Source organism: Monodon monoceros, unplaced genomic scaffold, assembly GCF_005190385.1.
Source record: "Monodon monoceros isolate NGI ecotype Baffin Bay Population unplaced genomic scaffold, NGI_Narwhal_1 Super_Scaffold_20, whole genome shotgun sequence".
In the NCBI taxonomy this organism is placed as follows: domain Eukaryota; kingdom Metazoa; phylum Chordata; class Mammalia; order Artiodactyla; family Monodontidae; genus Monodon; species Monodon monoceros.
This window is the reverse complement of record NW_021703777.1, coordinates 99,141,296-99,163,867: the sequence shown is the minus strand read 5'-3', so window position 1 is coordinate 99,163,867 and position 22,572 is coordinate 99,141,296. Positions and strand designations below refer to the sequence as shown.

At 39.0% G+C, this 22,572-nt stretch overlaps 1 protein-coding gene across 1 annotated transcript in view; it reads right to left on the bottom strand.

Annotated features, from left to right (window-relative positions):
- CLNK (cytokine dependent hematopoietic cell linker) overlaps positions 1–22,572 on the bottom strand; it is a 164,995-nt gene that overhangs the window by 3,024 nt on the left and 139,399 nt on the right. Inside the window, exons 16-18 of the mRNA XM_029234714.1 lie at positions 13,604–13,737; positions 9,280–9,357; positions 4,785–4,940 (exon numbers count right to left, since the gene is read on the bottom strand). Of these exons, the coding sequence (XP_029090547.1) occupies positions 4,785–4,940; positions 9,280–9,357; positions 13,604–13,737 (368 nt within the window). The remainder of the gene's footprint in view (positions 1–4,784; positions 4,941–9,279; positions 9,358–13,603; positions 13,738–22,572) is intronic.

Genomic DNA, 22,572 nt, shown 5'->3' with positions numbered 1-22,572 from the left:
ATAATTACGGTCTTACTTTTATATTAAATTCCTTTTTTCAGGAGGACAGCAAATACCATCCTAATATTAGATCTTAAAATTTGTTTAAACCTTTTGTGATTGCCCTAAATACCAATGATAGGCAATGTTTCACTGCCAGAAAGCTTAATCAATCTGTTTGGATACACACATGGGAGTGAAAGAAGAAAAGAGAAAAAGAGGAAGCTAGAGAGGTGCAAAGACAGAAGGAGGAGAGAGAAGCAGACCAGGGAAGTGAGAAATAAACTCATTGGTTAATTGTCTCTGCTTCCTAGTCTTTGAACTCGAATTTATCAACTAAACGTATATCATAATTTTTTAGCAACTTATCACAAACATTTGCAGGACAAGGAACGGCCCGATTAAAATTGCTCGCTTCTACTAGACTCCACAGAAATGTTGACAAATGTGATTTCTAAAACTTGGCAGCAGGTAAAGCTCTGCAGGTTATTAACAAGCAGGTGCCCTGCTGGCTGGTCCAGAGCCGCCAGTGTTCTACCAGGTGATAAATAGGTGCGTGCATAGATGGGCACAGATTAACAGAGTATCCCCTGGATGGCAGGGACTCTGCCTTGCTCTGCTCTGTGTCCTCAGAATGAAGCATTGAATCTAGCTTAATGTAGGCATAAAATTAAGGCTTGGCCCCAAAACTGAACAAATGAGAGACCCGGGCTGAAAGGTGGCCTCCAAAAGATATCCCATGTCCTAATTCCTGGAAGCTGTGAATATGACCTTCTAAGCAAAAGAGTGAATATTACTTTACATGGCAAAGTTAGGATTACATTAAGTATCTTGGGAGGAAGGTCTTGAGAGAGGGGCTGATCCTAGGTTATCTCTAAAAGCAACCACCTGAATCCTCATAAGATAGAAACAGAGGGAGATTCGCATGGAGAAGAGGAGAAGGCGTGTGACCTCAGAGGCAGAGATCAGAGTGATATGGCCACAAGCCAAGAAAGCCACAGTTTGCTGACAGCCACCAGAAGCTGGAAGAGGCCGGAAGGATCTTTCCCCAGAGACTCCAGAAGAAGGGTGGCCTGTCAATACCTTGATTTCAGATTTCTAGACTCCAGAACTTCAAAAGAATACATATTTATTGTTTTAAGCTACCAATTTTGTGGCATTTTGTTACAGCAATCCCAGAAAACTAATATACTGGGTGCTCCCTGAATCTAAATTCAGACACGAGTTTCTAGCCACATGGCTAGCAGAATGACCCAAATTTATAATATACAGCAAAATGGACCTTCCCAGGCTCATTCTTTGCAGGCATGTGTGGATTTGCTGGCCTTCTGTGCTTGTGACAGGTGTTGACAAGCTGTGCCTTCCCAGGGGACCCGTCCAGGTTTCTCCTGCAACTCTCATGGCTCCATGTGAGCTTTTCATCTGTGTCCGGGACACACAGACCCAGTGAAAGGGCTTTAGGGTATCATTTAAGAGAGAAATGATACTTAGCACCTGCCTCTATGTATCTGGCACTCTCTTTACAGCATCTCATCTTACACTCAGAATACCTCCCTTGGAATAGGTGTCACTGAATTGTATGTGGGGATAAAGTCTAAAGTTTGAAAGACAATCAAAAAGCCACAGGAAATCAAAATTATCCTTGAAAACCCTGTGCCTCATTACGTTTCTCCTGCAGAGTTGGACTAAGATGCTACTTCTTTATTCAAACACCAGATGAAGTAGCTAGTACCTGGCTTGCATTTAGCAGAGACTTGCTGTAGCAAATTCTTTATCTTTTCTTAGAGATGGGAGATTCTTCCTCAGCAAGGCAAAGGGCTCTAACTGTGAAAGGTGTGCAGGAGCTGAGAACAATCTAGATCATCTCCCTCTTACACCAGGGCACGGCTTGTTCAGAAGGGAGGCAGGAAGAACTACCTGTAAATTGTGATTTTTCACCCAGGGCCTGGCACACAGTAAGATCCATGGAAATCTTAGCTTTTTTTCAACTGAAGTTCTGGGCTGTTTTCAAATGGGCTGGGGATCATTTGCATTTGCTATGATGCTATCTGAGACTATGTGAGAAAGTCAATATTTTTGCAGACTATATTAAACCCCAGCTTTGGCATGTACTAGCTGTGGCTGTGGGCCAGTTACTTCACATTTCTGTGCCTCAATTTCACCATCTGTTAAATGTATCAACAGCACCTACCCCACAGGGTTGCTATGGGATTAAACGATCAAGTTAATTAATAATTGTTAACTGCACAGGACAGTGCCTGTGCATAATAAACGTATGTAAGTGTTAAATAAACATATGAAAAGGAGACTCTTGCTTGGGGGTTGCATGAGAGGAGAAAATTCCATGATAACACAAAAAGTGTCAAAATAGGCATTTGAATTCTTTTTTTTTTTCTTTTTTTTAGGTTTATATAAATGAAAATTTATTTAGATTGAGAAAAAAAATCTCAAAATATTACAATATTTTTGGCCTAAAAATACTACACATATAAAAATCTAGGAAAGTGATGTCTATTTTATTTTTTTAATTTTAATGTTTTAATTGAAGTACAGTTGATTTACAATGTTCCAGGTGTACAGCAAAGTGAGTCAATTATACATAGGCATTTGAATTCTTAAGGGGTCCTTGGTGACAATAATAAGAGCAGCTCACCTGAAAGCTGGTGATCTAATCCAGGGGCTGTCTTTATGACAACCGGCTGAGGCCTGCAGTGAACTGGCTGGCAATCTGATTCAACACTATTAGGAAGTTATCACAGGGTCACTGTTTCTTCTCTTTTATAAGCAGACCAAAGTATGGCTTGTTGGGAAAAAAGCTTTTTGGTTTTTTTTAAATGAGAACGTCTATGAGCTGGAAGAAAATACAGGAGGATAAAGGGATACTGAGCTGGAAATTCCATTAGCCATATATATCTGGACCTAAGGGGAACCATGTTTTAGTTATTGCCATGACTCAGTGATAATAATGAAAAAAATCATAACTAACATTTACCGATATGTCAGTAATCAGTGTTCTGAGTGTTTTACATTCATTAACTCACTAATCCTCATCACAAAAGAAAAAATTGGCTACTTCTCTTTTTAGTTTTGCTGTAACCCTTTCTTACTGTGGCAATATTTGACAGATTTATGTATTAATCTATTTATTCACTCATGTTCTCCTTTATGCCAAAACACTCTCAGGCTGGAGCAAAGGCTGGTGAACTGATCCCATGGTAGGTAGCCTAGCGGGTGCTGACCACACCTCTCCAGCCACATATGAGTCTCAGAAAAGGACTCTGGGTCAGACCCTGGGTTTAAGCTGGAATCTTCACACACATGCCTTCATGAAGCATTTTGGTAGCCCTGGCAATAGTCCTTATTTTGATATCTATTGAAGAACAATAGATATTTGTGTGACAGTTCTGGTTTCATACAGTTCCAGTTTTCTTGGGCCTCCGTAATAAAGTACTACAGACCGGGGTGGGGGTAGAGCGACTTAAATGACAGAAATTCATTTTCTCACAGATCTGGAGGCCAGAAGTCCAAGATCAAGGTGTCAGCAGGGTTGGTTTCTTCTGAGGCCTCTCTCCTTGGCTTGTAAATGGCCCTTTTCTCCCTGTGACTTCACATCTGTGTGTGTCTGTGTCCTAATCTCCTCTTCTCATAGGGCACTACTCACATTGGATCAGGGCCCACCCTAGTGACCTCACTTTACCTTAGTCACCTCTTTAAAGACCCTATCTCCAAATACGGTCACATTCTGAGGTGCTGGGGTCTAGAATTTTCACATAGGAATTTGGGAGGGGGACACAGTTCAGCCCATAATATATACCAACAGATAAAATTGAGGTCTGGAGATGCTAAGGGAGAATCACTGAATTATAGAAGTCTAGACTTGAAAAGAACATTTACAGTTGAAGAAACTAAAGCTCAGAGAAGTTAAGTGACTGGCCTGAGCTCACATACTTAGTAAATGGTGACAGAGTTTGAACTCTGCCTTTCCCTCCCTCCCTTTTTCCCTTCCCTCCTTCCTTCCTTCCCTCCCTCCCTTCTTTCCTTCCTTCCTTCCTTCCTAGAAGAATTGAAAGACCAGCCTCTGTTTGCCCTCTCACTACCTGTGCATCTCTAGCCATTTACTTAATTTTCTAAGCCTCAGTTTCCCTACATCTAAGATAGGGATGACCATTATATCCAAGAGTTGTTGAGGGTTAAAATAAGATAATGCAGACAGACCAAGCCTAGCATAAACACAGCGAAAATCAATCTCCTTTCCCTGTTCTCTCTGATTTATTTATACAGTTATTAATTAATGCTTTAATTGAGTCATTCTTTCACCTAGCCATCCGTTAGCAGATGTGTACCAAGCACAGGCATGCTCAGTGTAGCACTGGATGCTGTGATCGAGGTCATATTCAATGTAGGGACACACACCTACCTAATGCCATCAGATGTCATCAGAAATGGCTGCAGTGGGAGTTCAGCGATGGGTGGGGAAGGAGTGTGGCATTAACGTGGGGCTCAGTGGAGGCTTTCTGGCAGGCAGAATGTAGATGTGTTTTACAGAATGAGTTGTCTTTAATGGGCAAAGCAGGATAGAGAGTGCATGGAAGGGTCAGGATTGGCTGCCAGTCCCATGAGCTAAGACATGAGAGGGAATGCTTGTGGAAGGGGCTGGAAGGATTAGATTACATTCTGCACCTCCAGGGTGGCTCTTTCCAGTGCTGTAGTCAGGGGGATATGGGGGTGACTCGGCCAGCATCCCCTAGTTCTCCCCGTGTTGTTGTCCTTAGCCTGGAAAAGGGAAGTCATTGGGTTATACCCACCTCATCTCCTCTGAGCCCTGTCCCCAGGGCAAACTGCTGATTCCTCTCCAGGAAGCGGATTTTCACATTGTAGACTTTGTTCCCATAAAACACCACCAACACATAGGGCTCCGTCCTGGATTTTGTGGAACAGTCTCGGACCAAGAAGGTGCCATCCTGAAGCAAAAGGAAGAACAATGATCTTCTCAGGCATCAGAATCAGAATCCAACCTCCCAACTGTGGCAGTAGTGAAGCTTGTATGCCTGAGATTCCCAAATGGCTTTAGTTTTTGGCAAACCAGTTCTTTATTCAATTTAATTCCGTAAGTATTTATTGAGGGTTAGTTTGTCTAAAGGGTTCTTAATTTTCTGAGAAGTGCACCAGTCAGATTACAACACCCCCTGCTTCGAAATCTTCCAATATTCCCTGCTGTCCTCAGCAACATGCCGACAACCGTAGCATGATGTTCAAGGATAGATGCACTGGCATCTCCTGTGGTTTTATCTCTGTCACTCCTGCAGTCTCCAGCCCCTGGATGATGGCACCAGTCAAGCCACCATTTCCCAGGGGCACCATCTTGCTTTTGGGTTCCCAGCTTTTGCACAAGCCACCCCCTCTGCATGGAATAGCCCTCTCCTTCCCTCCTTGGGGGTGCCTCCCTCCATCTGCCAATGTTCACATTTCCTGTTCTGTTGATGTTCAGGTTATTATCCTAAAGACAGTGGGAGCCATCACAGGCTTTGAGCAGGAGAGGCTTTGAGCATTAAGTTGGTACTCTGCATGGGGAGATGTCAATATAGGACTAGGGTCCCCAAAACAGATGTGGGGCTTCAAAGTCACTGGTGTCAAAATGAGTGAAGAGACTGTATGAAGGAGAAGAAAATATAGGCTGAGGTGAGGTGAAAGGATGTTCAGGGCAAGGAAGAAGAGACAGGAAGTATTCTAAGGAGATGTCTCAAAGACAGACAGAAACCCAGAAGCTTCAGTGTCATAGAAGTGGAGGGGGGGGAGAGCGAGGGTTTCCAAAAGAAGGTCAACAGTATGAAATAGTCTGAGGGCTGTGAATAGGCCAACTATAAATATAATATAAAATAATCAGGCACACCCTGGAGAGTAGCTTAAGATGAAGGTCTGGTCGTAAAAGGCTAAGAAATGGAGCAATCCTCCTAAACATACACACACGTACAAGGCTTAGTTTTGTGGTTACATTGTGTCATTTATATGACGAAAAATACTGAAAAATCTGTAACTGTAATTGCATAGATTTTTGTGTAGGTGGTTATAAATAATCTATAAAGAATAAATCTAATTAGGTGTGTGTGGTACTTACTATCTATTCTTTATATAGATAGGTATTATATATGATAATTTATATTTATAATAACTGTTATATATATTATCTCCTCTATAGAATATATTTCATATCTATGTTTATATATATCTATAACTAATATTTATAGATATTTTGTGTACATATATAATAATGATTATAATACTGTATAAAAATACTATAAGTATATTAAATTTATAAACAATACTATAAAACTACAGTGATGCCATGATGATGCTGGCAGCTAAGGTTTACTGAAAACTGCTCTCAAGATGCCATGCACTTTACACACATTTCATTTGATCCTTACATAAAATTTGAGGAGGTATTTTATCCCCATTTTACAGGTAAGGGAATTAGGGTCTAATTGTCTAAGTGGATCCTCTCACACATCACAGCTAATCAATGGAATACCTGAAAGTCAAGGTGAAATTCTTTCTATAAATATACCAACCTCCAAGTACATAAAGTGGATTCAAGGAATTTTCTGGAACCTGTTCTGCCAAAAACATTCAGCTGTAATTAAAGCCTTAAGGCTCAAGCACATTCTTTTTTTTTTAAAATTCTTTTCCGTTATGGTTTATCATAGGATATTGAATATAGTTCTCTGTGCTATACAGTAGGACCTTGTTGTTTATCCACTCTATACATAAAAGCTTACATCTGCTAACCCCAACCTCCCACTCCATCCCTCTTCCTTCCCCCTCCCCCTTAGCAACCACCAGTCTGTTCTCTATGTCTCTGAGTCTGTTTCTGTTTCATAGATAGGTTCTTTTGTGTCATATGTGTATAACTGAATCACTTTACTGTACAGCCGTAATTAACACAACATTGTAAATCAACTATACTTCAATAAGAAAAAAAAATAAAAATAAAAAGACTCAAACACAGAACATTGCCAAAGATCACAAAGGGAGAGGAGGCCAAGACATGTGGCCAGTTTTGGGGTTTATCATCTTAGACTCTGCAATGAGTTTGTCACAATGAATCTGGGCAATCCTGCAATTTGAATTAAATTATCTTACATAAATGGGAAACACGTTTTGACAAAACTAACTGAGACAAACAAAATAGGAAAATATGAAGTCATTCAACTGAGTTTCTGTTTCTCAGTGCTTTTTGGGAGGAGGCAGAAACAGGCACAGAGAATGGGGCAAGGGAGCGTTGAGAGTGCCCAAACATAGCTGGAAGGACATTATGTGGCATGTACATTGCCCTTCTAGTACTGTCCACACAGGGGCTCCTGGAAGCAGGTCTTCTAAGAGCTATTTTCCCTTGGGAAAGAGGCTAAGAGAGTGTGACCGACCGCTGATTAGCCAAGAAGAGACAGGGTTGGAGCTGGCACCACTGTGCCACCATTAGACCCAGCAGAGGTCAGTTGTGCATGAGATTCCCTGGGGAGAGGGAAGGGAGGGTGCTCCAGCCAAGGCACCACCCAGCCACCTATGACTCCCCTTCCAGAATGTAAAGAACTCTAGTGGCTACTAGAGGCAGCTGTGATTTTGTGAAAAGAGGACTGATCATGAATATAGATTCTGCCACTTTCTCTACCTTGTAATTGAAACCTTAGCATCGGTTTCCTTATCTAGAGAATGACATAGTTTCATTAATTCCTAATATGTTCAAGATACTTTAACAACTGTATTAATTTCCTACTGTTGCTATAACAAATTCCTATGAACTTAAAGGACTACATCACAAATTTATTCTCTTACAATTCTGGGGGTTGAAGTCCAACATGGGTCTCACTAGGCTAAAATCAAGGTCTCAGCCAAGCTGTGTACTTTCTAGAAACCCTAAGGGAAAATGCATTTCCTTGTTTTTTCCGGCTTCTAGAAGCCACCACTTGTGCCTTTACCTGTGGCCCTCTATGTCTAACTCTGATACTGCTGCCTCTCTCTTATAGGGACCCTTGTGATTATATTAAACCCTCCCCAATAATCCAGAATAATCTCCCTATCTCAAGATTCCTAACTTAATCCCACCTGCAAATTCCTTTTCCAAATAAGGTGACATAGTCACAGGTATTGGGGATTAGAATGTGGATATATCGTGATAGGGGGAGCATTTTCTGTTTACCATAGTAACTTACATATAATTTATCTTATTTAATTTTTTAATATTAATTCTAAAAGCTAGGCTTTATTAAAATTTATTGAGGACCTATCATTTATTCACCCATCCACTAATTAACTAACTCATTCATTTTTGTATTTCCTCATTCAGCAGTGACCATTGTATTGGTTAGTTGAGGATAGGTTTTGGTGTTGCATCAGTCTTGAGAGCCTTTCTACCATTTCTAAACAATCTAGTATAGTTCTCTGCACACAGTAGAGTAGTTGCTTAATAACTATTTTCTATTTGTGATGATGGTTGCAGTAGTCATTTGATCTGATCACAAATATCACAGGTTTCCTCTTTTTTTGGTCACATGTAGCTTTGTACTTTTTTTACCCTCTTTGAAGTTAGGTCAGGTCATGGGACTTACTCTGGCCAATGAAATGTGAGCAAAGATGCAGCATGTTAAATTTGAGAGGATGTGTTGAGAGGCAGTATGTGATTGGTGTGAGCATACATTGAGATGGAGCCTCTAGCAGTCTGGGCCTACCCACCAAAACCTGTCTTGAGCATGGAGCTCAAACAAAAAATAAAGTTCTGTTATGCTAAGCAACTGAGATCTCAGGGCTGTTTGTTACTACAGCATAACCTATCACATACTGACTATTACAGCATTCACGATCCCTGCTCCTTTCCTGAAGAAGTGAGACATAAAAACCCAACTGTACCTTGGGCAGACCTGTAGGAAGGAGATGAAATTTGAACAAAGCAGAAGGATGGCACCTTCCATTGCAACCTCCATTTATACCCCAGCTTCCACATTTGATCTCCAAAATAGTTCCTTAGGGTTGATTTTACTATTTTCATTTAACAAAGAAAGAAACCTGCATTTACAGATATGTAGGAACTTGAGAAAGTCACGCAGCTGATAAGTGGTACAACCAAGTCTCAAATCTAAAACTCTGTTTGAAAGCCCACTTTCAACGACAACCTCCCCAACACTGAGAAATACAGGGTGAGGCAGGAACTACATCAAAGCGCACTGCTTGTTACATCCTGTGACCTATGGGCAGAAAACCATAGGATGACTACAGAAACAATGTGATGGGCCCTGGAGAAGCCATTACCTTGTTCTTCTTCATCAATGCCTCTTCCACTGCCTGGCGACTGTATTCTCCAATGTACCATTCGTTGTGCCGGATATCCTGCAGTACAGGTTTAAATGATGAATATTTTAGGGTCAAAGGAAACGATTAATTATTAATTAAAATTTGTTTTTATTCCACTAGTGCCAAATCACAGTTGGATTTATGGGAGATATGCAGTATAAAATTTCTGTCCCCGGATCTTGAGTTAGACACAGAAAAAGTAATGGCAGCTTAGGAATTACGAAATTGGCATGACAAAATCTGTCTGTCATTGAGAGTAACCAGAAATGTCACTCCATCTACTGAGAAAGGTGCTTTGGCACCAAACTCAAAATGGATAATAAACCATTTATCTGTCAATGCTGTCTGGACCTGTACCTGCTGAAGCTTATTGAGGTGGGATATATATTGTTTATGATCCCTATGAGGCCCTAGGCACCATAGAAACAGCAGGGGAGGGGAAGACAGGTACAGATTGAGAGCATCTTTATGCCAATTGCCTAAAGTCCCATGTAGTAGTACTGGGATTTGAACCCTAGTCTGTCTGGCTTTCTCCTTGTGCCATACGACCTTATTTATACTAATTTATTTCTTTTGATTGTAAAATCCACATAACAGAGAGAAGAAAGGGCAGTCAGAGATGCACCATGGATCTGCAATTCCTTTACCGAGTCCCAAGGATAATAATATTAAATAATCCTTTGCATGAGTCCAACGTCTCCAAGGATATCCCTCATTCATTATCCCAGTCCATGCCTGCAAGAATCCTGTGAGGCAGGCATTGCCAGGACAGTGGAGGCTCAGGAAGTCAACTTCTGTTACATGTGGCAAGAACTAGGGATGTGACATCAGGTCTCTGGTCTCCCAAAGTACCTGGTCCTCCCAGCACAATCTTGATCCTTCCAATGATGGGTACAGCAAACATATGTGAGCGCCACCGGGAAAGGCATGAGTTAGCTTCCCTCCCAACTCTCCAGTCTCACTTCCTCTCCCTGCCCCGCTCCCCAGTCTGAGGACAAGTCAGATGTGCTTGCTGTTGTCTAGACACACACAGCTTCAGGGCTTGGCACGAGCTAGCCCCGCCCCCTGCCTGGAATCCCTCCTTCTCCTCACTCTCCTTCTCCCTGGCTCTGCCATTCTCTTCCATCAAGTTTTGGGGCAAAGTCACCTCTTATTTGAGGTCTCCTTTGGAATGAATTCCTTTACCTAGTCCCTACCCCTAGCGGAGGGTTGGTGCTGGAAGGTCCAGAGGCAGGACCTGTTCCACTCCAGCAAAGCCAGGTAACAGGCTCCAGAAACAAAGGGCAGCTCAGAGAAAGTGCCCTCAAAGGGCATCTCTCTGCAGAACTGGGAGCTCTCTGAGCTGATAGTGGTCTGCTGCTTCTGGGGGCCTCTCTGCCAGTCCCGGGGCTTGGCAGGGCTCCGTCATGGTGTGCTTCATCTACTCTGATTTTGTTTATTTGTTCAAGCTGGAAGACACTTAGAGGTTTTATAACTCCATAGTTCTCCAGGTGTGATCATGAGTGCTGGCTGGTGAGTTTAGGTGCTGCTCAAACACAGAATTAGATAACTCTGAATTACCTGGGGCGGGTGGGAAGTGGTTCCCTTTCAGTTCTCTTTCTAGCCCTTTGAATAATCCAAAAGGGGCATTTCATTTTGGTGCTATTTTGTCCTTAATATCTCTCTGGTATTTCTAATCTCTCCTTATGCTGAGATTCATTAGCGAGTGATGGCATCCTGCTACAATTTTTTTTTAACATCTTTATTGGAGTATAATTACTTTACAATGGTGTGTTTGTTTCTGGTTTATAACACAGTGAATCAGCTATACATATACCTATATCCCCATATCTCTTCCCTCTTGCATCTCCCTCCCTCCCACCCTCCCTATCCCACCGCTCCTGCTACAATTTAATAGCCTTGTTTTGTTTGAGCTACAATAAAATTTTTTTCAAAAATGTGATAAAATATACACATTATAAGATTTACCACTTAACCATTTTCAATTGTTCATACAATGCAGTGGCATTGAGCACATTCACATTTCTTTGCAGCCAGCATCACGATCCAGCTCTAAAATATTTTCATTATCCCAAACTGAAACTCTGTACACATTCAACAACAACTCCCATTATCTCCTCCCCCTAGCCCCTTGTAACCACCATTTTACTTTCTGTCTCTATGAATTTACTTATTTTACCCTCATATAACGAGAATCATATATTTGTCCTTTTGTGTCTGACTCATTTCACTTAGTATCATGTTTTTAAGGTTCATCTATGTTGTAGCACCTGTCAGAATTTCATTCTTTTTTACAGCTGAATAATGTTACTACATTTTCTGTATCCATTTATTTGTTGATGGACATTTGGGTTGTTTCTACCACTTGGCTATTATAAATAGTGCTGCTGTCAACATGGATGTAAAAAAATCTGTTTGAGTCCCTGCTTTCATTTCTTTTGGGTATATAGCTAGAAGTAGAATGCTGCAATTAGTTTTAATATTACTTTCTGGGACTTCTCCGGTGGTGCAGTGGTTAAGAATCCACTGCCAATGCAGGGGACACAGGTTCAATCCCTGGTCTGGGAAGATCCCACATGCCGCGGAGCGGCTAAGCCTGTGTGCCACAACTACTGAGCCTGTGCTCTAGAGCCTGCGAGCCACAACTACAGAAGCCTGCGTGTCACAATTCCTGAAGCCCGTGTGCCTAAAGCCCGTGCTCCGCAACAAGAGAAGCCACCACAATGAGAAGCACGTGCACCACAATGAAGAGTAGTCCCTGCTCACTGCAACTAGAGAGAGCCTGTGGGTAGCAACAAAGACCCAACACAGCCCAAAATAAATACATAAAATAAATTAAAAAAAAAGATTACTTTATATGTATGTGATACTGGTTTTCTATTTGGAGTAGTGATATAAAATGAAAAAAAGTTAACTTGATTAAGTATAACATTATTATTGATAGTACATGGATAGGCCACAGATCATAAAGGTGCGTTCAAATAGTTGAAATCAGGGCAATCCTTATTTAGTGCAAGCCTCTCCCATGCTTGAGGAGTCCAGGCTCTGGGAGGGATGTAACTTTTGGATAGACATCTAGTTAGGACCCTGGGATTCCAGCACTTATGAAGGAGATGATGAGGAAAAGGAAACCAGGTCTGTAAGAAGGGGCAACAAAAGAATTATGTGCAAAACATCCCCCAAAGTCAAACTTAACTGTATGAGACTTCTTTTAGAATTAAGGTCAAAATTAATGTAAATATAAGGACAACCAATGGCGCTTGGGACGCTGTAGGGATTATGAGCAATTGGCCACAGAGGTATTCTATGTACTCTGCTTCTGCTTAAAATCTTTTGCAAGCTCTGTAGCAGAACCCTGAGCATATGAGGATATGGGATGGAGACCCAGAAGAAGCATGTCTTTTTGTGCCTTATTGTGAAAGACTTTAATAAGTAATGTTGCAAGATGATTGAGGAAAGAGCATAGAATTTACAAAGAAAGTTTTATCCCCCCATATAAGTAAGTATAAGTGCAACATGGTCTGAGAAGAACTGATTGTAGGGATGGAGAATATTTTAGAAAGAGACCAGGAAATAAATGAAGGGCAAGCAAGAATCCATTTACTAACTATTTTCATCTCTCCCTCCTCTTTATGTCTCCTCTGGGGCAGAGACCATAGCTTCTAGCAGGTTGTCTGGTATAGAATAAGTGCTCAACACATGCTTCCTAGACTGTTCAAATGAAATGAGCATACAATACGTGGATCTTTTGTTGGAAAAACAATTGCAATATGTAAATCCCCATCAATTCTAAAAGATTACTGAACAGTCAATAAATATAAAACAGTCCTAAATCTCTATTTTTTGGATTAATTTTAAAAAAGCACTTTTAGAATCTGGAAATATGCAAGTTAAAGAGTCTATTGAGGGCTTCCCTGGTGGCGCAGTGGTTGAGAGTCCGCCTGCCGATGCAGGGGACACGGGTTTGTGGCCCAGTCCGGGAAGATCTCACATGCCGCGGAGCGGCTGGGCCTGTGAGCCATGGCCGCTGAGCCTGCGTGTCCGGAGCCTGTGCTCCGCAACGGGAGAGGCCAGAACAGCGAGAGGCCCGCGTACAGCAAAAAAAAAAGAAAAATGTTATATAGCAAAATGCTTTAAAAAATATTAAACCCCAATAATACATAGCCAGAAAGGGAAAACTCAGATCCAGTCATAATGATCTCCTTTTAAGCACTGTTCAAGAAAGCTCTCTTTAGATGCTAAGTTCATCTAGAAAAATATTGCAGAGAAGTGTCTGTTTTACCTCTTTGTCAGACCTTGTGGGGAGAGGTTTCTTCCTGCTCGTGTTTTTACAACATAGCGAATTTTCCAGAGGGCCATAGCTGGCTGGAGACGGACATCTCTGAGGAGGATAGGACTGCATGCTTTCTTTATGATCTGGAAAAATAAATTCACATTTAAATATGATTGCTTTACAGTCTCAGACTGCGTCCCTCTGACAAGGAGCTGGAACCCATCCCTCCCTCCTGTGTCTATGGCAACCTTGGTCTGTACCACCATCATCTCACTACAGACAGCAGTCTCCTCTAGACTCTTCTCTTGCTTCAGCTTTTGCCCCTGTCTCTTTAGGGCATCCAGAGTTATCTTTAAAAAATGTAATTCTGACTTTGCCACCTCCCCGCCCCCCAGTACAAATCCTTCCATGATTTCCTTTACACCTGGAAGAAAATCCAAACGTTTTAACTTCTGTCAATAAGGCCCCAGATAATCTTTCTTTTATTTCTTCATCCAGCCCCCATCCTCCACACTGTTTTGCCCATAATGAACTCTGTTCAGTTTCTTTAACAAGCCAAGCTTGTTCCCAACTCAGAAAACACCATTTTTTAAATGTAAAATAATAAATTTTTGTTTTAATGGAACATCATTTTTAACCTGAAAGAATGACTAACACAGACTATCATTATTCAGACTTGGGCACTTGGCAGATACTTTAATAAAAATGAACAAAGTAAGCTTGTCACTTCATGGAAAGCAACTGGTAGTATTTGTGGCCAATTTTAAAATTAGACTTTTCAAGTGCAAACTGGAATTTGGAAAAACTTGTGTCTGCCACCGTGACTGAATAGCATATCCACAGTTAGACTTTTCTGATGAGATTGGAGGTGTTACGTGCAAATGTGATTTAAAACAATATTATGTACTAAAATAAGTTAACATAGAAAATATCTGCTCAGGTCTGTGAACCACTGTTTTCCAAGTGACTAATATATGATGCTACAAAATCATGCCTGTGTAAAAGATTCTTTAGAAGGGAAGATAGATCGATGGATTTTAAAGTAACAGAATACAAAAAGTTCATTGAAACACTTGTCCAGTTTTGATGTGGTATTTTCTCTACATACTTCAATAAAAATAACATTTCCACTGTGTCATTCCAGTAGACACTAATAAAAAATGAATTTCAACAAATTAAGGCCACAAGGAAGGAGTGAGGTGTTAGAAGGAATACTTAAAAAAAGATATTTATAAATATATTAGTAATTTAAAGCAAGGATTAAGTGTATACAAATTATAAGGCTTTGAGGGTACAAAAACAATATCAAATAAAGTATTAGACAGCAATAACATATAAAATGGAAAGGGGTAATTAGTATTAAGGCAGAATAATAAGCTATTTAGTCTTAATTCAGTCTAGAAAACAGTCTATTACCCAAGTTATAGTTCTGGTTAGTAGATTAATAAGAGCTTTGAAAAAAATGGAATAGTTATATTCACACAGTATATTTTTGAGACAAAATACTAAATAAAACATTAGCAAATTTTTATATGCCAGTTATTGTAACGCAAGTTACATGTGTATTTATTCTGCTCTTTGTCATCAAAATGCCAAATTTCTCTGTAGGCTTACTAAGAAGAGCAAAGAATACGCCTGCAACATTGAAAGTTCTATTTCAAGGGTTCCAAGGTTTGTGGCTTTTAATGAGGAGTCTAAGAATATAGGGAATTACATGTATCAAAATGTTTGTTTTAGATAAGTGTTTGATCAATTAAAGTTGAAATTACATTCATCATAGTAAGTTAATTTCACTCACCAATTTATGACTAAAAATAGGAATAATGCTAAAGACATTTCTGTCTTTTCAAATTTTATTTTATAAGGAAAAGAGCTCTACTTTCAAACACAGTACAGCATCCATACCATCAGAGCAAAATCATCCTAAGTTTGCTGTATTGTTGGGAAGAGGATATGAACTTCAGAGTTTTAAAATTCAAGCATACTATTTATTTATTTAGCTAAACACTGAAGGTAAGCAATGGAAGAATAGAATTTGTATAACTTTCTAGAAAGAGAAAAAAAGAGGAGTAAAGAAGAAATGAATCCAATATATGGCAGGAAAAGAAAAAAAGTCAATAAAATTGGCAAATAGGAGGCACAACAAAATATAAAAATTGATTCAAAAATATTAGTAATTACAATAAATATCAATGGTGTAAGTTTAACACTTAAAAATCAGGTGCAGATTGGTTTAAAAATTCCAGGTCTGTGCTAATTACACATCTGAAATATAATGACACAAAAGGATCACTAATGAAAGGATGGAGAACCATAGACCAGGCAAATCCTAACCAAGAGAAAACTAAAAGAGTTATTGAAATATAAAAAAAATGACTTTAACAACTTTATTTTAAATCATAGTGAATCAATACATAAAGACATTATTTAAATGGCCATAGCTATCTTTTCAACATGGATTGAAACAGTAAGAACATACTTCGGAGTAAAAAATAACCATTATCAGCGTTTCGTATCAGTTTGTGTGGCATACATAATAGAGTTCAGTGATTATGAATTTTTCTTGATATTGTGGCAACTGATTTAATATATTTCAACTCTGAGTGCCTTGCTTGAATATTTAAAAATTCTACTTGAAAAAGAATTTGGAAACAGCTATGTGCATTTGTAGTCTATTCAGAGAATGAGTTAAAAAAAACAAAACAAACAAACAAAAAAACAACTTTGCCATGCTATTTCCCCTGAAGGCCTGGATGGATTTTTGCTTAATAAATGAATAAAATTCCGAGTATGTAATCCCCTACAAGTATTTAATTGATTTTGTTCTTAAGTAATGGCAGTAATCTTTGGAAAGTTTTCTTTATATAAAACATTGCATTTGAGTTTTATAACTGCAAGAAATAGGACTGTCCTACTTGGAGAATAGAGGATTACATTAATAAAGAGGTTGACACGGTAAATGGAAGAACAATAAAGAGAACAATGTGTAGGTGGGCAATAAAATTAGGGTAGTCTAATAAAAATGGTATGGGTTGTAGAACCATACTGATATCAATATTTACTAATATTTGAAAATTCTCATGTATATAAAGCTCTTAGTACAGTGTCTGATCCATACTAGTCACTCAATAAATGCTACTGCTGTTAGTGTTATTAGAGAAACAGCTCTAGATGTTTCTTTTGAAACTTAGAATAAAACCATTGTTTTAAGCAGCTCTCCTTACTTATTAGCAAATTTTAACCTTACCCTTACATAAAATTTAAAAAATAATTTTCTAAGTAAAGAGCCATATATTTCAAAGAACATTTATAAAATGCAGATAGAAAGGATAACATTAATGAACAAAAACTAAAACAAACAAAAGAGAAAAGAAATCATCCACCACCCCAAATTTAGAGTAATGTTACTATTTTGGAGTATACCAAACCTTTCTGGATTCTCTTCCAATATATCAAAATCATTTTCTTTTTGTCCTGAGATCCATCTACTTAGCCTCTTAATAGCTTAGCTTGAATTCATTTATCAGAGAATTGAGCAAAGTCTGTTTATCAAGTAGTAACTTAGATATCAAGAGTAACTGAATATTTTCAAAATTTTTTCTCATTTGTTAGATAAGGATAATGATATCTACATTGACAGAGAAGTAGTTATCATGAGTCTAAGTGAAGAGTACTGTCTCCCTCATCTGAAGTGTTCAACTTAAAACCAGTAAGCTTTAGCGAGCCCACTAGACTCAGAACTCTATGTGTGCCTGGATTGTGTGCTATTTTCTGTACATGTAATTTCTGCAAAGCACTGGTGACCCAAGGGTGAATTTTTACCCAGGAGAATGAACATCACTCAGTAAGCTGATAGCATCACAGAGTTCAAGCACTGGGTAGTTAAAGGATGGGGCTGTCTCTATTCTGTACGCTTAGGGCCCAGACCAATGGGGTATAAACCATGTGCTTGATGGATATTTGGTTTTTTCTTTTTGTTCTTAAAATATTTTTAAAAGTTAATTTTTATTGGAGTATAGTTGATTTACAATTTGTGTTAGTTTCTGCTGTATAGCAAATTGAGATATTTGTTGACTAAAAAAGGAATTAATGGTATTTGAAGGCACTGGAGGCCAAAACATTTCCTTTGTCCACCCCAGGCCATTTCTTTAAGCAGCCTGTTTTTTCTAAGATGAGTAGAGAACAATCTACATGACCCCAGTACTAATGATCCACTCCAGCCAGAGGGTACTTGACTGGACTCATGTCTTTGAAGACCGTCCCACTTCACTAACACTGCTGTTCCATTCCTTAATTGTTCTTTATTTTTAGCAATATTTTCTTTTTAACATCTTTATTGGAGTATAATTGCTTTACAGTTTTATGTTAGCTTCTGCTGTATAACAAAGTAAATCAACTATAAGTATACATCTATCCCCATGTCCCTTCCCTCTTCTGTCTCCCTCCCACCCTCCCTATCCCACCCCTCTAGGTGGAGACAAAGCACCGAGCTGATCTCCCTGTGCTATGCAGCTGCTTCCCACTAGCTATCTATTTTACATATGGTAGTGTATATATGTCAGTGCTACTTTCTCACTTCGTTTCAGCTTACCCATCCCCCTCCCCGTGTCCTCAAGTCCATTCTCTACGTCTGCGTCTTTATTCCTGTCCTGTCCCTAGGTTCTTCAGAACCTTTTTTTTTTAGATTCCATATATATGTGTTAGCAGGAAGCATTTGTTTTTCTCTTTCTGACTTACTTCATTCTGTATGACAGACTCTAGTTCCATCCACCTCATTACAAATAACTCAGTTTCGTTCCTTTTTATGGCTGAGTAATATTCCATTGTATATATGTGCCACATCTTCCTTATCCATTTATCTGTCGATGGACACTTTGGTTGTTTCCATGTCCTGGCTATTGTAAATAGAGCTGCAATGAACATTGCGGTACATGACTCTTTTTGAATTATGGTTTTCTCAGGGTATATGCCCAGTAGTGGGATTGCTGGGTCATATGGTAGTTCTATTTTTAGTTTTTTAAGGAACCTCCATACTGTTCTCCACAGTGGCTGTATCAACTTACATTCCCACCGACAGTGCAAGAGGGTTCCCTTTTCTCCACACCCTCTCGAGCATTTAGTGTTTGTATATATTTTGATGATGGCCATTCTGACCAGTGTGAGGCGATACCTCACTGTAGTTTTGATTTGCATTTCTCTAATGATTAGTGATGTTTAGCATCCTTTCATGTGCTTGTTGACAATATGTATATCTTCTTTGGAGAAATGTCTATTTAGATCTGCTCATTTTTGGATTGGGTTGTTTGTTTCTTTGCTATTGAGCTGCATGTGCTGCTTTTATATTTTGGAGGTTAATCCTTTGTCAGTTTCTTTGTTTGCAGATATTTTCTCCCATTCTAGGGTTGTCTTTTCATCTTGTTTATGGTTTCCTTTGCTGTGAAAAAGTTTTTAAGTTTCATTAGGTCCCAATTGTTTATTTTTGTTCTTATTTCCATTTCTCTAGGAGGTGGGTCAAAAGGATCTTGCTGTGATTTATGTCATAGAGTGTTCTGCCTATGTTTTCCTCTAAGAGTTTTATAGTGTCTGGCCTTACATTTAGGTCTTTAATCCATTTTGAGTTTATTTTTGTGTATGGTGTTAGGAAGTGTTCTAATTTCATTCATTCAACTATGTTGAATAATAGTGGTGAGAGTAGGCAAACTTGTCTTTTTCCTGATCTTAGAGGAAATGGTTTCAGTTTGAGAAACCATTACGTGCAAATGTGAGAATGATTGAGAATGATGTTGGCTCTGGGTTTGTCATATATGGCCTTTATTATGTTAAGGTAAGTTCCCTCTATGCCTGCTTTCTGAAGAGTCTTATCATAAATCGGTGTTGAATTGTCTTGACAGACTCTTTTGCATCTATTGAGATGATCATATGGTTTTTCTCCTTCAGTTTGTTAATATGGTATATCACGTTGATTGATTTGCGTATATTGAAGAATCCTTGCATTCCTGGGATAAACCCCACTTGATCATGGTGTATGATCCTTTTAATGTGTTGCTGGCTTTTGTTTGCTAGTATGTTGTTGAGGAGTTATGCATCTATGTTCATCAGTGATATTGGCCGGTAGTTTTCTTTTCTTGTAACATCTTTGTCTGGTTTTGGTATCAGGGTGATGGTGGCCTCGTAGAATGAGTTTGGGAGTGTTCCTCCTTCTGCTGTATTTTGGAAGAGTTTGAGAAGGGTAGGTGTTCACTCTTCTCTAAATGTTTGATAGAATTCTCCTGTAAAAGCATCTGGTCCTGGGCTTTTGTTTGTTGGAAGATTTATAATCACACTTTCAATTTCACTGCTTGTGATTGGTCTGTTTATATTTTCTATTTCGTCCTGGTTCAGTCTCAGAAGGTTGTGCTTTTCTAAGAATTTGTCCATTTCTTCCAGGTTTTCTATTTTATGGGCATATAGTTGCTTGTAGGAATCTCTCATGATCCTTTGTATTTCTGCAGTGTCAGTTGTTACTTTTCCTTTTTCATTCTATTGATGTGAATCTTCTACCTTTTTTTCTTGATGAATCTGGCTACTGGTTTATCAATTTTGTTTATCTTCTCAAAGAACCAGCTTTTAGTTTTATTGATCTTTGCTATTGTTTCCTTCATTTCTTTTTCATTTATTTATGATCTGATTTTTATGATTTCTTTCCTTTTGCTAACTTTGGGGTTTTTTTGTTCTTCTTTCTCTAATTGCTTTAGGTGTAAGGTTAGGTTGTTTGAGATTTTTCTTGTTTCTTGAGGTAGGATTGTATTGCTATAAACTTCCTTCTTAGAATGGCTTTTGCTGCATCCTATAGGTATTGGGTTGTCATGTTTTCATTGCCATTTGCTTCTAGGTATTTTTTGATTTCCTCTTTGATTTCTTCAGTGATCTCTTGGTTATTTACTAGTGTATTGTTTAGCGTACATGTGCTTGTATTTTTTACAGTTTTCTTTCCTGTAATTGATATCTAGTCTCATAGTGTTGTGTTTGGAAAAGATACTTGATATGATTTCAATTTTCTTAAATTTACCAAGGCTTGATTTGTGACCCAAGATATGATCTATCCTGGAGAATGTTCCATGAGCACTTGAGAAGAAAGTGTATTCTGTTGTTTTTGGATGGAATGTCCTATAAATATCAATTAAGTCCATCTTGTTTAATGTATCATTTAAAGCTTGTGTATCCTTATTTGTTTTCATTTTGGATGATCTGTCCATCGGTGAAAGTGGGGGTTAAAGTCCCCTACTACTATTTTGTTAATGTCGATTTCCCCTTTTATGGCTATTAGCATTTGCCTTATGTATTGAAGTGCTCCTATGTTGGGTGCATAAATATTTACAATTGTTATATCATCTACTTGGATTGATCCCTTGATCATTATGTAGTGTCCTTCTTTGTCTCTTGTAATAGTCTTTATTTTAAAGTGTATTTTGTCTGATATGAGAATTGCTACTCCAGCTCTCTTTTGATATCCATTTGCATAGAATGTCTTTTTCCATCCCCTCACTTTCAGTCTGTATGTGTCCCTTGGTTGGAAGTGGGTCTCTTGTAGACAGCATATATAAGGGTTTTGTTTTTGTACCCATTCAGCCAGTCTATGTCTCTTGGTTGGAGCATTTAATCCATTTACATCTAAGGTAATTATTGATATGTATGTTCCTATTACCATTTTCTTAACTGTGTTGTGTTTGTTATTGTAGGTCTTTTCCTTCTCTGTTTCTCTCCTAGAGAAGTTCCTTTAGCATTTGTTGTAAAGCTGGCGTGGTGCTGCTGAATTCTCTTAACTTTTGCTTGTCTGTAAAGGGTTTAATTTCTCCATCGCATCTGAATGAGATCCTTGCTGGGTAGAGTAATCTTGGTTGTAGGTTTTTCCCTTTCATCACTTTAAATATGTCCTGCCAGTCCCTTCTGGCTTGCAGAGTTTCTGCTGAAAGATCAGCTGTTAACCTTATGGGGATTCCCTTGTATGTTATTTGTTGCTTTTCCCTTACTGCTTTTAATTTTTTTTTTGTATTTAATTTTCTTAGTTTGATTAATATGTGTCTTGGCATATTTCTCCTTGGATTTATCCTGTATGGGGCTCTCTGCGCTTTCTGGACTTGATTGACTATTTCCTTTCCCATATTAGGGAAGTTTTCAACTATAATCTCTTCAAATATTTTCTCAGACCCTTTCCTTTTCTCTTCTTCTTCTCGGACCCTATAATTCAAATGTTGTTGTGTTTAATGTTGTCCCAGAGGTCTCTGAGCCTGTCCTCAATTCTTTTCATTCTCTTTTCTTTATTCTGCTCTACGGTAGTTATTTCCACTGTTTTATCTTACAGGTCACTTATCCATTCTTCTGCCTCAGTTATTCTGCTATTGATTCCTTCTAGAGAATTTTTAATTTCATTTATTGTGTTGTTCATCATTTTTTGTTTGCTCTGTAGTTCTTCTAGGTCCTTGGTAAACGTTTCTTGTATTTTCTCCATTCTATTTCTAAGATTTTGGATCATCCTTACTATCATTACTCTGAATTCTTTTTTAAGTACATTACCTATTTTCTCTTCTTTTGTTTGGTCTGATTGGTTCTTACCGTGCTCCTTCATCTGCTGCATATTTCTCTGTCTTCCCATTATGCTTAACTTATTGTGTTTGGAGTCTCTTTTACACAGGCTGCATGTTCTTAGTTCCCATTGTTTTTGGTGTCTGCCCCCAGTGGGTAAGGTTGGTTCAGTGGCTTCTGTAGGCTTCCTGCTGGAGGGGACTGGTGCCTGTGTTCAGGTGGGTGAGGCTGCATGTTTTTTTTTCTGGGGGGCAGTGCTGTGTACGATGGTGTGTTTTGGGGTGACTGTGAACTTCGTATGATTTTAGGTAGCCTCTCTGCTAATGGGTGGGGTTGTGTTCCTGTCTTGTTATTTGTCTGGCATGGGGCATCCAGCACTGGAGCTTGCTGGCCGTTGGGTGGAGCTGGGTCTTAGT